General features: G+C 36.2%; 2 protein-coding genes across 2 annotated transcripts; both read left to right on the top strand.

The window, feature by feature from the left end:
• Nucleotides 1-6,280: 6,280 nt before the first annotated feature.
• LOC107801022 (RGG repeats nuclear RNA binding protein A-like) lies at nucleotides 6,281-10,819 on the top strand. The gene is made up of 7 exons (XM_016624285.2): nucleotides 6,281-6,703; nucleotides 7,455-7,779; nucleotides 7,928-7,993; nucleotides 8,097-8,229; nucleotides 9,154-9,312; nucleotides 9,424-9,471; nucleotides 10,326-10,819. The coding sequence occupies exons 1-7, from the start codon at nucleotides 6,520-6,522 to the stop codon at nucleotides 10,506-10,508; spliced, it is 1,098 nt and encodes a 365-aa protein (XP_016479771.1). The 5' UTR covers nucleotides 6,281-6,519; the 3' UTR covers nucleotides 10,509-10,819.
• A 783-nt stretch (nucleotides 10,820-11,602) lies between these two features.
• Nucleotides 11,603-14,529, top strand: LOC107801021 (pentatricopeptide repeat-containing protein At4g16835, mitochondrial-like). The gene has a single exon (XM_075246834.1). It carries the CDS (start codon nucleotides 11,868-11,870, stop codon nucleotides 13,896-13,898), a length of 2,031 nt encoding a protein of 676 aa, XP_075102935.1. The 5' UTR covers nucleotides 11,603-11,867; the 3' UTR covers nucleotides 13,899-14,529.
• The last annotated feature ends 617 nt before the right edge of the window (nucleotides 14,530-15,146 follow it).

The following is a 15,146-nucleotide window of genomic DNA, read 5'->3' as shown; positions in this document are numbered from 1 at the left end:
TTCATAAGAGATTTAGAGTACTGGTGTTTCTGGTTTTACTGATTTCGAGGATTGAGTTTAATTTTATAAGTTAACTGCTTTATTTTCCTGCATTCCCTTCCTGTCATTATTATTATACTGCGTACAGGTTATTGTAAATGACCCGTCTTAGCCTCGTCACTACTTCGTCGAGGTTAGGCTCCGCACTTACAGAGTACATGGAGTCGGTTGTACTCATACTACACTTTGCTCTTCTTGTGTAAATTTTTGAGTCGGTCCTAGCGACGGTCAATAGATTGCTCGGATTGATTGTCGCTTGAGGTACAGCTGCTCGGCATTTGCAGCTCTGAAGTCCCCTTCTACCTTATCCTAGCTGTTTATTTCATTTCAGACAGTTTTACTTTCATTCAGACCATTATCTGTATTATTCTAGTCGCTCGTGCACTTGTGACATTAGTTCTAGGATTGTATCTAGATATTGCGATTATTTTGGCCTTTCTCACTTTATTTCATTCTATTTCAGTTATTATAGTTTAATTGGTATCAATTAATTTGTTTTGTTAAAAATAGCTAAAAACTATTCTATCGTTGGCTTGCCTAACAAGTGAAATGTTAGGCTCCATCACGGTCCCGAGGGTGGGAATTCCAGTCGTGACATCTAAAGTGAAAAAATTGCACTTAAGATGCACCTAAGACTTAATTAGTCTGAAGTGCAACTAATTTTTGCACGTACTTAAAGATTTTTTTAGTCTGAAGTGCAAATTACTCAGATACAGAAACTTGTTCTTCGAATTTTGACAATCCAACACACGATTCAACATCCAAAACTATTCCACATGAGCTTAAATTTGAAACATAATTTTCTAATATCATAAAATAACAAACCCCAAAAAATTAATTTATCAAAACAACAACGAATCTAAAAAACTCATTTTACAATTATGAGGAAGAAGAAGAAGAAGAAGAAGAAGAAGAAGAAGAAGAAGAAGAAGAAGAAGAAGAAGAAGAAGAAGAAGAAACCCTAAGCAACAGACGAGAGAGGAGCCACAACAGCTCAATGTTGTAAAATGTTATAAACCACCTTAAAAACATGCTTACAAACACTATGTAAATCCACTGTTACCTTTGTTTTCCCAGCAACTTTGAAGAAGAAGAAGAAGAAGTAGATAAGGAGGAGAAAAAGGTATGAAGATGTTTGTATTTTGGATACTAGTTAAACCTTTTTAAAAATGTGGGTACAAGTTAAATGGGAGCGACCAAATAGGACATCCGTGAAATTTTTACTTATACCACAACTCAAACAATTACAGGTGCATATAATAACCAACATTCATTTTTAATTAGATTTAGGGAATCTTACAATAATGTCCCAAATAAGTCCTAACTTACCAACCTCTAGCCATTAATCATAGATTTACTAAATTAGCCAAACACATATAAAAATTAAAAACCCAAATAAATAAGGATACTTCTCTCCAAGTGTAAATCCCCAGAAATTTTTCTAACAAGATTAAGCCAAATTCGAGCTTAAAAGAATAATTAGCGAGACCTCGAAGTATGTACGGACCCATGCAAGGGTAGCAGGGTCACTGGGATACTTGAACATAAGGTCATGAGGGTTAGGGGCCCATAGGTTGAGTTGCTAAATGCATGGCTTGGAGAGTTTAGAAAATAAAGGAGGAAAAGAATTTTTGTAGCCAGCGTAGCTAAAACTAGGAAGAAGAAAAGATGAGAAGGAGAAGCTTCAGCTGTGCGTAGCTAGGGAGCGTAGATAGGATGTGTAGCTACTCTGGCATGCATAGCCATAAACAGAGGAAAAACAAAAGGGATTTCAGATGCGTAGCTACGCAACCCATTTTCTATAAATAGAAGGAGACGGGGAGAGAGAATTTGAGCAAGGTTTTGAAGCTTTGATATTTTAGAGAGAGAAAGGGTTAACCCCCACTTCTAATACACTTCAAGGTATGATTTCTTGGTATATTTATGATGTTGTAACATCATTATATATATTAGAAATAACACATATATAGATCCAATCCATAGGAATTCACTTGAATCTTGAAGAATCACCAAGAACACAAAAAAGAGATTTTCTAGGGTTTCCTTCAAAAGATAAATTCTTCTACTCCAACCTCATTTATAAGATATAAATGAGTGTATATATTGTATTCATGATACTAGAAAGTAGTTGAATGTGAGTAATTATGAAACCCTAGTTGGATATTGATGGTTGGTGATTGGGGAAGACATGAATAGTAACTTGGGATATTAAATGGAGATTGTTTAGTTATTTATAACCATAATAGGCAATTAAATACAACAAATGAGGTTGTTAAGAATGGATGAACATATTTGGTAGGAAAGATGAACTCTAAGTACCTATAGTCAAGAGTAAAAGCCTAAATGGGTCTTGTTGGTTATTGTTAAACAACTCTTTACTCGTGTTGGATAATTGTGTAGATTGTGATTTGGTTGAAGACCTTGGATACTTGTGGTAAGGTTTTGAAAGCATATTGAGGTATGTTGAAACCTACTACTTCATGGAGCTTTTTCTCCAAATCGCATATCGTAAAATGGTTTAGAACGTGACTTCTAATTATGGATCCTAACTTGTGGGGACGAACGGGTTGGGATTACATCATTCCTTGCATTATAAATCGTAATATGCCATTAATGAGTTATTTTATTGAAAATATAAAGTGTAACAATTTTGAAAAATCTTTACATATTGGAGTGGCACTTGTTGAACTAAAAAATAGATTCTCATTTTGTTAATTCTTTTTTTTACATGAAATTGAAGAAAGTTTTAATTTGATTCTTATTCAAATGGTTCGATCGGTTATGAATATCGTAAATTGATTTGAGGTAGATTTATTTGAGGCTTATAAGTTATGAATGTATTTTAGAAAAGTCAAATATATTGGGAGTTACTAGTGGAAACCACCGAGATTGGTTCGAGTTTTGAATTCGTTACCATGTAACTACATGTACCATTGAAGGGACACATTCTAAGGTTAAGCCGAGGTTTGTAGGATAAAGTCCCCTAATTTGTGGGCAAATGATCATTACTAAATGTAATGAGGTTAAGTCGACTCGTACGGTACTACGGGAAGCTGCCCGGACAAGTAGGGTCAAATACTTATGACTAGGTTAATCACCTAGTGTTGTTTCTATTATGTTGGTGTCGGTATTGTGCTCCCGTTAAAAGTAAAACCTCACATGATTTTGATTGAACTTAAAGGCTAAAGGAAATGACTTCGAACTATGTTTTACATCATTATTTCATCTTCTTGTTTAACTTATGAATTGATATAAATGCTCCCTTTTCATATCAACGTTTTGTATATCTCTTAATCTTCTTTTCCTATCTTGTCCCACTCTTTGATAAAACGGTTCATGATTCATACTAGGCATGTGGAGCTTAGGCCCTTTGGCCAAATTTCTATTTCTGTTTTCAGGCACCGGTCCTAAGCAGTGTGAGCCCCGTGGATAGGACATCTCCACATATCCAGTTGATACTTTAGGTGAGGCTCCACTCTTGCTATTATGGAGTAACATTTATTTTATGCTTTTGGGTCAGCGGAGCTTCTCTCGGTCGACTATATTTATTTTGTGTCATAGAGATTCTAATTCAAGTCCTAGGAAGTCAATGCAATCGTGTCTAGTAGTATTATCCTTATTGTTGTGTTGTGCACCACACCCATATTAAAAAGGCTACATGGACATTGTAGGATTGTCTCATTCCCTTCTTTTCACTCTAGATCGTGCGTTAAAGTTTGAAGCAAGGAAAAAATTGTCGATTTGTATCAAAATTCCGACATGATTTACGAAGGAGAGCGGTGAGTAAGTAATGACGCTAAATACTAAAGGAGTAGTCGAGAAAGTGTTTGGTGACTCTTGATATGAATATAATAGGAAAGATTGGGAATGAAATAAAATGGGTTCAAATCGAATATTGCTATAATGGATAGTAGTTGTTATCCAAGAACTAATGACTGTTTGAAGGAAGATAAGACGAGAATCTCATTGAACGTTGTCGTGATGCATAGGAAAATCATAAGAAGTTTGTGCTACCGCAAAGAATAACTGCACCTTGAGAGGGCATGACCCTAGTATATAGTTGAAACTGCTTGAGGAAAAGGGCTATCCTATAATATCACGTCCACCATTGTGAAAGACAAGAAGAATACAAAAAAGTAAAGTCTAGTTGAGTAAATATAATAGTTTCAAGTCGACTAAAGAAGCTTATATCCAAAGATTTTTATAACTGGATATTGAAAGTTGATGTGGACTAGATGGACACTTGATATGACAGGTTGTAGTCATAATCACGTCACATGAGCTTGCAGACAACATATATAGAGTATCAAAGCGCATTTTCGAGTAACCAAAGAAACATGAATGACATTAATTGTTGATAACGAATGTAGATATACATGGTAATTATGTAAAGATGCTTGAATGAATAAGTGGAAGTTATGCTAAGGTACGAAGTGTACAAAAGACATAACCTCTATTTTCGGGCACCGGTCCTAAGAAGTGCGAGCCCCGTGGATAGGACAACTCCACATTTCCAGTTGATACTTTTAGTGAGGCTCTACTCTCACTATCGTGGGATAACATTTATTTTATGCTTTTGGGTCATTGGGACTTGTCTCGGTTGACTATATTCATTCTGTGTCATAGAGATTTCATAGACAATAATAGTTTATTCTTTTGGGTTGTAAGTTATGAGTACTCATATGACATGCATGAATGAACAATTACATTTATGCCTTTTGTTTAATGAAAAGAATCATTTCAAAGGTTAAGTTTCATACATAGATTTTATTGTTTAAAAATATTTATGTTTCAAAAGGCTTCCGCATGCATGTAAGAGAGGAGTTGTATATGGGTTTGGTTCGCTCAGGTCGAGTAGTGTGCCGAGTGCCGGTCACGTCAATCTTGGGTCATGACACGAAGAATCGCACGCAAAGATCTCCTTGCATATCTTTTAGCGTGATCAACAACATTAGATGCAAGACGAAAAGAAAATTTCATGGATGGGGAAGCAAACAAGGTGATGATATATAAGGGAGCGTTTTCAATGGATATGGTTGAAACTCATTAAAAATATATAGACGAGTAAATATACAAAATTTGAGGAAGATTGGAGGTGATTTGGATTGATTTAGTATCAAAATTCGTAGTTAAAATTGAGTTCAAAAAATTCTTCTGTGACACATGTGCCAAATATGTATCACGCATGTATCTCACACATGGATATACATGTGATACACATTTGATACAAATATGATACATATGTGATACACAAATGATACACATATCATCTTTTTCCATGTTCATTTTCTACTTCGAATTTTCAATTCAAACTACCTCAAAATTCTACCAAAATCATTCCAAATTTGAGATTTACTCTACCAAAATCATTCCAAAATTGAAATTTAAATTCCTTAAGATGTATCCAATCTATTCCAACAATATTCATTCAAAAGAAAGCAAAAATTTGATATTTGTTAGCTACAAATAGCTAATTGACTAATATTGATAATATTTTATGAATTGGCTAATTGTTATACTAATATACTTATGGACTGACATAACTGATAATTTCCCTTTTTTATTCTTTCTGTTTTTTGGAAGAATATGCTAATATGATCTTTTAATGAAATGCGGCACTATGGATATGATATTCGCTGAGCTTCTTCTTACATGGGCCTGTTTCCCAGCACCAGGCTCTGCACTTGTGCCCAAATGGATGAAATCTGCTCTCCTTCTCAAAGAATTTTATTCAGAAGTAAAACTCGTTTGGTCATTGAATTTTATCCTGTGAAAAAATTTCAAGAAAAAACTATTAAGTAATCGCAAAAGGTAAATTAATGGTTAAATATGTTTGATCGTTTTTTCCTCTAAAAGGAGTAATTTTTTTTTTTGAAAAATTAACCCAAATAGCCGCCCACCCTATCTCTTCAACTAAAAATAGCTTACGGATGTATATTATATGTATAACATATTATTAACTGTGTATAATTAATACTATATAATCTATGTATACCGGCTAGAAAAAGTAAACATTGAATCTGGCCGGCTATTTGTGTAACAATCCCTTTTTTTTGTCCAATCTCTAAAAGGAGTAATAAATTAGTAGAAAATGGAAATTTTAGAAAGCGTAAGTCATAAGCAAAGTAACAATTTAATAAGCCCAAACAATTCTAACCATTTATGAAAGATGAAAAGAAAGCCCAAAAAACTACACAAAACAACAAAAGCCCACTCCCATTATATACATACATTGAACCTTCCCCTCATAGAATCTCTATTCGCTAGGGTTTTTAAGATTAGCTTCACTTCACTTCCCTCAATTATCTGCCGCATTTTTTAGCGTTTTCACAAGTTCCCAACTTTTCATCTCTCTACATTCTTCAACCTACAATATCTTTCTCATAATCCATTTCCATGGGTTCTAATTTTTAGGGATTTTCAATTTTCTAATACATATATTTGTATCTCTATATATACATTCAAGAAAAGAGTGAAAAAATGGCAACTTTAAATCCATTTGATCTTTTGGGTGATGATGCAGAGGATCCAAGTTTGTTCATTGCTCAGAAACAGGCTGCTCCGGTTGCTGCTGCTCCTAAGAAAGCTCCAGCTAAGGCTCAAGCTCAACCGGCTAAGCCTGTTGCCAAGTTTCCCTCTAAGCCCCTCCCTCCTTCTGAAGCTGGTAATTTTTGGTACACCCTTTTCAGTTTTGTGTATATATTTTAATGGATTTTGAATAGTTTCATGCTATTTATTGGTTCACATTACATGGGGTTAGTGAATTAATACAAATATTGCAATCTTATATTGTAAAGCAGCAGCCTTTATTTGATTGGATAAAGTAGTTAGTGAGATACCACTTTTTTTTGGACCAAATTCTTCTATCTTATCTGTTATTATTGTTGACTAGCTGCCAGGAAAAAATTATGTGGTACTTTCAAGTATTTGTTGTTTCTTTGCCCTTAGCAAGAGTAGGACTGTGCTCCTACATAGTATGTGATTGTGTCTCTCTTACATGGAGGCAATTCTAGGTTGTACAAATGGTTGTTATTAGGCATAGTTCTTCTTTCAAATTATTTCAGCATTTTATTTTATGTTCTATGTTATGGTAGGGAATAAGTAAATGAAAGTATACTGTTCTTTCTGATGACGTATTAAATCCTTTTTCAATTTATTTGGCATTATTTTGATTTTGGGTCTTTCACTAATGTTTGAAATTACTAAGAATTCAAAATTGTTAAACAATTTGAACTTTGATCTGATGCTTTCTCATTCTACTAACTTGTTAACCATTATGTTAATATTTTTCATCTACCATTAGCATAATATTAAGTAACATCTTAAATTCTGTTTCAACTGAAATCTATCTTATAAAACAGAAAGGAGGGAGTATAATGTTCCCATTGCTTATATCTGCAATGTTTTTTGAGCAGTGAGGGAGTCCAGGTATGAAGGCCAACGAGGAGGCCGTGGGGGTCCGCGTGGAGGAGGCCGTGGTCGCGGCGGACGGGGACGTGGGTTTAATCAGGATGTTGCTGATGGTGAGAATACTTTGGGTAACAATAATGGTTTCTCTGGAGTGTACAAAGCACCAGAGGATGGAGAGTCAGGAAGGACCTTTGAAAGGAGAGGTGGTGGATACGGTGGACCTCGTGGAGGATTCCGTGGGGGACGCCGGGGCGGTTTCAACAATGAGGAAGGTGGAGAAGGTGATCGCCCACGCAGAGTATATGATCGACGAAGTGGAACTGGACGTGGGTAAGTTGTTTTGCTGGGAATTCTCTTGAATGACGAAATCCATTTTCCATTTTTTTGGTTTGAGATGGTTCAAATGAACTTAATGTTGTTATATTGGCAACTGTTGGTTTCTCAAATGCATGATATGTATCTTTATTGTTCTGTATAGGAATGACTTTAAACGGGAGGGTGCTGGTCGTGGGAACTGGGGAACTCCCACAGATGAGATTGCACCGTGAGAATCTTCATCTCATTTGGTCTCCTAATCATGCTTTCCCTTCCCCTCCTTAGACGACAATAATTGTTTCTTATCTAATGGTTGCCTCTTCAATGGTCAGGGAGACAGAGGAGCCTGCTGCTGAAGGAGAGAAGATTGTTGATTCTGAGAAACCAGCTGGGGAGGAAGATGCTGGAGATGCCAAAAAGGATTCATCTGTTGCTGAGCCAGAAGAGAAGGAGCCTGAGGAGAAAGTAACTGTTAATTTTTTGTTTTTTTGCCTTTTTTATATTACCCAATGTCTTGTTGTGCAAATTTATATTTCATCATACTACGCAATCTTCTTATTGGGGGTAGAGGGGTGGTGTTGGTTTCAGCCTTCAGTCCCTTGACTGTGGTGTCACTTAAATCAGTTTGGGAAAGGAGTGTTTGCATAATCATTTCTAAAGGTTTATTTACTAGTCTACCCACGTGGAAGCCCCTAGGGATTTTATTATGGAATGAGAATTCAGAAAAGTATCTGAAGCTGTGGAGTTCTTTCGTCTTGTACGTTGATTAAAGCAATTTACTATTTCAAATGTTAAATTAACTGTTTATATCTTGTCTTTTTGCTGTGAATCCTATATTTGATAGATTGCTTTCCTATGTAGATAGGGAGCTTTTACTTCTGTAAGTAGTTTTTAAATCAGCACCCTTTAGTGGTCTGTTGTAAAGAAATGTCATACCTTTTTCAGCACCCTTTAATATTTTTGAGATCTGGACTGTAGCAAAGCAACCTCTAACTGAAATTTTGAGGTACTTGTCACATAGCATCAACTGTTCTTGAAATTTCTCCTCGGTCCTTTGTTACTACATGAAAGAGAGCTGGAGAACTTCAAGATGGTTTGTCCTTTAAATTTTCTACAGCTCCCACCTGCCAAGAAAAAGTTTCCGTGACATAGCAGTGAGCCAACTTTAGAGAATAGAAAATTTACTGAGATTGTTCTTTGTTTCAACTGGGTCCGTCCCTTTGACTAAGATTTTAACTGGTGGAGGCCTGATTGATCATTTGCCTTTATTTGTTATTTGGTGTTTTTTTTTGAAGAATGACATGGTACTGTAATGGACAGTACCTGCAGATCTGTAAAATAGGATTGAAATAGTATACTGTTCAACATTGATGTAGACTTGCTTTGCAGGAGATGACCCTTGAGGAGTATGAGAAATTACTGGAGGAGAAGAGGAAGGCTTTGCTGGCTCAGAAGCCTGAAGAAAGAAAGGTTAATTTGGATAAGGAATTTGAATCCATGCAACTTCTATCAAACAAGAAGAATGAAGATGATGTTTTCATCAAATTGGTGAGCAAATAGCTGTTGCTATTTTCTTGTTGCTTTGTTGTCGGTTATCAGGATCTTAATAGTGCTGTCTGTTAGTATATTAATCTAGCTTGCAAATTGTTGTTGTTTCAGGGCGCTGAGAAAGATAAGCGGAAAGAGGCAGTTGAAAAGGCCAAGAAGGTAATCTGGTATTTTTAATTTGCTGCGAATTTTAATGGATTGATATGGTACCACAGTATCTGGCCACATTATTTCTTGTATCTTGTTTGGTTGCCAAGAGTCCGTACCATTTCTGTATGGTCCTAATTCCGGGATTGGAACATTGTTGTATCCACCTTCGCTTCATCATACCAATCTTTCTCCTAAAGCACTTGTAGGGAATATTTTTGGCTGAGGTATTTATGCTTGGGGCTTGCCAAATCTCTATGCTTGTAGCCTCCTTTCCCTTCCCTTCCAAAGGTCATTTTAAGGTCAGGGTCCAATATTTTAAGAGAAGTTACAAGCATTTCATGAATTACATGGAAAAATTTCATATTTGAGGCTTACCAAATTGACGTGTGCAGCCTCCTTCCTTCCCCTTCCCCTCCAAAGGTCATTTTAATGTCAGTCCAATATTTAAGAAATGTTCCAAGCACTTAGTGTCAGAGTTCACCAATTGCATTTAAATTTCAGATACATTTAGTGCTAGCTAACAGTTTTCCTTACAACGACCCTAACTCTATGCCTGCTAGTAACAAATATATTAGTGACTTGGTACCAGAAGCTGACTATGCAATCTTTTGTGCTGGAGGGGCTAGTTGTTTTCTGATGACTTAAATTCCTTTAATATATGCATGCGAATAGCTATCCCTTTCTGTTTGTGAATCTTAATAGAGTAGTGTTGAGTCATAAGAGGAGTAAGTGAAAGTCTGCAGCATAAGATCTGCCGTATGTCCATTAATCTACAAGCATTTCAGTAGTGAGCAAGTTGCAGAAAGAAAATAGTAGTATACACTTTCTTGTTGCTGTATTGATTCGATTTCATTGATTTGCAGACTAAAAGCATAAATGAGTTTCTGAAACCTGCTGAGGGGGGAAATTACTATCGAGGTAGGGGACGTGGTGGCCGTGGAAGAGGTGGAAGAGGTGGATATGAGGGTAATGGTGGTAACAACTACAGTGTTGAAGCCCCCAAGATTGAGGATGTTGGCCAGTTCCCATCCTTGGGTGCCAAGTAAGGCTCCCCAGAACCAGCTGTCTAAGCTCGTTCTCTATTTCGTCCATACTTATATGCTCAATGATGGCAATCATCTCCCAAGACTCTTTTTCAAGGGCTTTCATGTATTAGAATCATCTGAAAACTTTATTGTTCTTTTTAAGAGTGTAAATTTAGATGTCTCTTCTGGTGTTTTACGCCCTTGGTCTTTCTTGACTTTGACATGCATGAATACCCTTTCCCTTCATAATTAGGCGTTAGGTCCATTTTTGATTTAGTTGTGGGATCAGTTTTGTTTTTGAATTTTATTAAAAACAATTTTGTTCCTTTGCAGTCATTGCTTTCTTGGTTATGAGTTTTTCTTGTTTACAGATTGTTTCTCTTTGGGTATAGCCGTATGGCTCGAATAGAAAAGCCTGGACTAGTAAAATGGAAATTATGTTTTTGTTTTAAACTTGAAAATTCATTGAAGGTTAGTTAATCCAAACCCATAGAATGAGATCGTAATTTATCTTGATTTGGTTAACCAGAAACGTTCCTCACTGTACATTTATCCATAGACCAATACAATCGAATATGACTATTTATATTATCATCCTTTTTATAGTACTGAAAAGTAATTATTTCTTCTGTACCATTTTTCATGAAATTTTAGGATCTTTGTGAAGGAAAATGGTTCCTTTTTTCGCTGCTTTAATCAAGTATATTTTTTTAAAAGTTATAATTGACACTAACTTTTAATGCAGTTTCCAAAAGAACGAATTAATGCCTAAAATTATCCGGTGTGCAGTTAGCTAAGAATAAAGCTTTATGAAAACAAATATCAACTAATTGGGGTTAACTTTATTTGTTTTTACAGATCCAATATTTGCAGAGGATCTTACTTGTGTAGTAGTGTGGTCAGAGCCAATATGTGCCTGTGACTAGACTCATCTCACTTAATCATGGTTATTTATTAAGTACTTGTTTTTACCTAATAAAATCCCTTAAACATGTTAAATAGGTACAGTTTGGTGTAAATATCTGGTGTGAGTAAATTTTTATCATATTTATGTGGCTATAAATGCTTTTTCTTAAGAGTAGAAGGAGAAAGTTAGCTATTTTCAAATTTAGAAAGCTACCATTATTTTTTAATTCGGCTAAAAAATGTTGGGACGTAAATTGGAATAAGGAATAGCATTCAGATGAAATTAACAAGAACATTGCAGAATGGATATAAATAACTCCTATACTAACTAATTTGGAATTGAAATGTAATTGATAGACTGATATAAAAAGATACTATTTGCCTAAAACCGAATTTCCCGCACAGTTCCAACTTCAAAGTCTAGCAAGCGACCTAAGTTGCATAAAGAGCTCAGGTCAGCACCAAACATGACAAATGTACTATCAACTTCACTTTAGAAGCAAAATTTGCTCCTTTCCCTCCTTATGCAAACGCCATTTTCGTATCTCTTTTAGCTCCTTTTCTCAAATCCCAGATGACAATTCAAACCCAGAGACATTACCTTCACCTCAATCCCAGTTGGTACCCCCCAGTAACGTAATTACACAACCAAAATTTTCAAGAAATGGCCACTTATCGCACAAAACTAGATACTCTGAGCAACCTGAAACCAACGATGTGGTATTATCAAACAAGAAAATTACCAGTTATATTAGACGTGGGGATTTAGATTCCGCGTTTAATGTTTTCAATAGCGTGAAGGTTAAGACAGTGGTCACGTGGAATTCAATCTTGGCTGGCTTTTCAAGGAAGCCCGGGTACGTTGAAGAAGCTCGCCAACTGTTTGAAAAAATTCCTGAACCGAATGTTGTGTCGTATAATACTATGTTAGCTTGCTATATGCGAAATTCTGATATCGAGGCTTCTAAGAATTTCTTTGATCAAATGCCGGTTAAAGATGTTGCTTCCTGGAACACCATGATTTCAGGTTTCTCTCAGAATGGGCTGATGGCTGAAGCGGAAGAGTTGTTTCGGGCAATGCCGGTGAGGAATGAGGTTACGTGGAATGCTATGGTAGCTGGGTATGTTGAGTCTGGGGAAGTGGAATCAGCATTGGAGTTGTTTAGTGAAGCTCCTGTGAAAGGTGTGATTGCTAGGACAGCGATTGTGACGGGGTATATGAGATCAGGAAATGTTGAAATGGCAGAGAAGATGTTTCGAGAGATGCCAGAGAAGAGTATGGTAACATGGAACACCATGATTTCAGGTTACATTGAGAATGGGAGAGCAGAGGATGGTATGAAGTTGTTCAAGAAAATGATGGGATCGGGTGTAAAGGCTAATGACTCGACATTGAGTAGTCTCTTACTAGGTTGTAGTAATTTATCTGCATTGAAATTGGGGAAGCAAGTTCATCAGCACGTTGTGAAGTCCCCTCTGAACTTGGATATGACGGTGGGGACTTCATTGAGTAGCATGTATAGCAAGTGTGGAGTTTTGGAGGATGCGTGGAAATTATTTCTTGAGATGCCAAGAAAGGATGTCGTCACTTGGAATGCAATGATTTCAGGGTATGCTCAACACGGGGAAAGCAAGAAGGCCCTTCACTTGTTCGATGAGATGAGGAGTAAAGGAATAAAACCAGATTGGATAACGTTTGTTGGAGTTCTATCAGCCTGTAACCATGCAGGTTTTGTCAATCTTGGTATTCAATGTTTTGAGCAAATGCAGAATGATTATGGAATTAAGCCAAAACCAGACCATTACACTTGTATGGTTGACCTCCTTGGACGAGCTGGCAAGCTAAATGAAGCTGTGGATTTGATAACAAAAATGCATTTCAAACCCCATATATCATTATTTGGAGCACTTTTGGGTGCTTGTAGGATCCACAGAAACTTAGAAGTGGCAGAATTTGCTGCCAAAAACTTACTTAGCCTCGAACCTACCAATGCAGCAGGCTATGTTCAACTTGCTAATGTTTATGCAGCCAAGAACCATTGGGAAGGTGTTTCTAAAGTTAGAAAGTCAATGAAAGAGAACAAAGTTATAAAAACACCGGGATATAGTTGGATGGAGGTTGGAAGAGTGATCCATGAGTTCAGATCAGGGGATAGACTTCATCCAGATTTGGAAAGCATACACATGAAACTAAAAGATCTTGAGAAGAAAATGAAGGTAGCGGGTTATGTTCCTGATCTGGACTCTGCATTACATGATGTAGCAGAGGAACAGAAAGAGCAGCTACTTCTCTGGCACAGTGAGAAACTAGCAATTGCCTTTGGTTTAATAAAATTACCACCAGGAATGCCAATTAGGATATTCAAGAATCTCAGAGTTTGTGGAGACTGCCACCAAGCCACTAAAGTTATATCAGCAATAGAAAATAGGGAAATCATTGTCAGAGATACAACTAGGTTTCACCATTTCAAAAATGGAGTTTGTTCTTGTGGCGATTACTGGTAAACTAGAGAGAGAACAATTTTTAATAGCAAAAAGTTTCATTCTTTATTCGATAAAAAGGAAAAGTGTGTTTTTTTAAATGCGAGAATGAAGTTACTAAACAACCTCTCTACCTTCGCAAGGTAGGGGTAAGACTGCTTACACACTATCCTTCCCAGACCCCACTTGTGAGATTGCACTGGGGGTTGTTGACAATGAAGTTAGTGCTAGTCTATTGACCATGTTTTCATGGTAAGGCGTTGAAGCCAAGCAAGCAGCTATTAGAAAGAAGTTGAAGCTAAAACAGCAGAAGGGGAGAAAAGAAATGACCTAGGAGGTATCCTATTTTGAACACAAATGGTATCAAACCTCAATTTCTTCTTTTGAATACTACTTATCAGAAGAAGGGTTGGTTGCATACCTGCTATAAGAGGGTTGCCCACTGAATCTGTCTCCAACTAATTTCATTTTAGTTTCGTTGCGGGCCAGAGCTAATTTTGATTAAGGATATTGTTAACCGCAGTTTCTAGCAACTATTTTCAGATGTTGTGCTGATGATGGGAGAAATTCTTAGTATATATGTAATAGATTATGCATCTTTGTAACATACTTGGAGTTTGTTTTTTGAGTTATGATCAATCTTTGCAATTATTCATCTGTGATTTTATTGTCGCCACAGACTCTCAACTTTTATAAGTCCATTCACTGTTCATATCCATGATTTCAAAGTCATCCTTTCACTATGGGTAAACTGGTATGATTAGAGAAAACTCGGAGAAATTCAAAAATAGCAGCTTTATAAGTGGTAATTGAAAAATAGTTACAGTTTCAAAAGTAATCGAAATTTAGCCACTTTTCATGTAAAGATAAATCTGAACGAAAATACTGTTAAAAATCCGGAAAATATTCCAGCATAATATACTGGAGTATACTGAAACTCCAGCATAATATGCTGGAGTTCTAGTATAATATATTGGTCCAGCATAATATGCTGGAAGTTCATACACATGTGCTTAAATCTCCAGTATATTATGCTGGAAGTTTATACATAGGTGTGTCAATCTTCAGTATATTATACTGGATCAGTCCGTGCTGCAGCAAAATAGTGGTTATTTTTCATTGACTTTGAAAACACTGGCTATTTTTCAATTACCAGTCCGAAAATTGACTAGCCCATGCTATTTTTACGAGAAAACCAATCTTTTATTTGATAAGTAGATTTTTGCGTTTTGAGTATCCCTTAATCTATCCACTTAGCATTATCATGACGTA

This window comes from Nicotiana tabacum, chromosome 23 (genome assembly GCF_000715075.1).
Source record: "Nicotiana tabacum cultivar K326 chromosome 23, ASM71507v2, whole genome shotgun sequence".
NCBI lineage: Eukaryota > Viridiplantae > Streptophyta > Magnoliopsida > Solanales > Solanaceae > Nicotiana > Nicotiana tabacum.
Note: the sequence above shows the minus strand (reverse complement) of the source record. Positions and strands in the feature narration are given on the sequence as shown.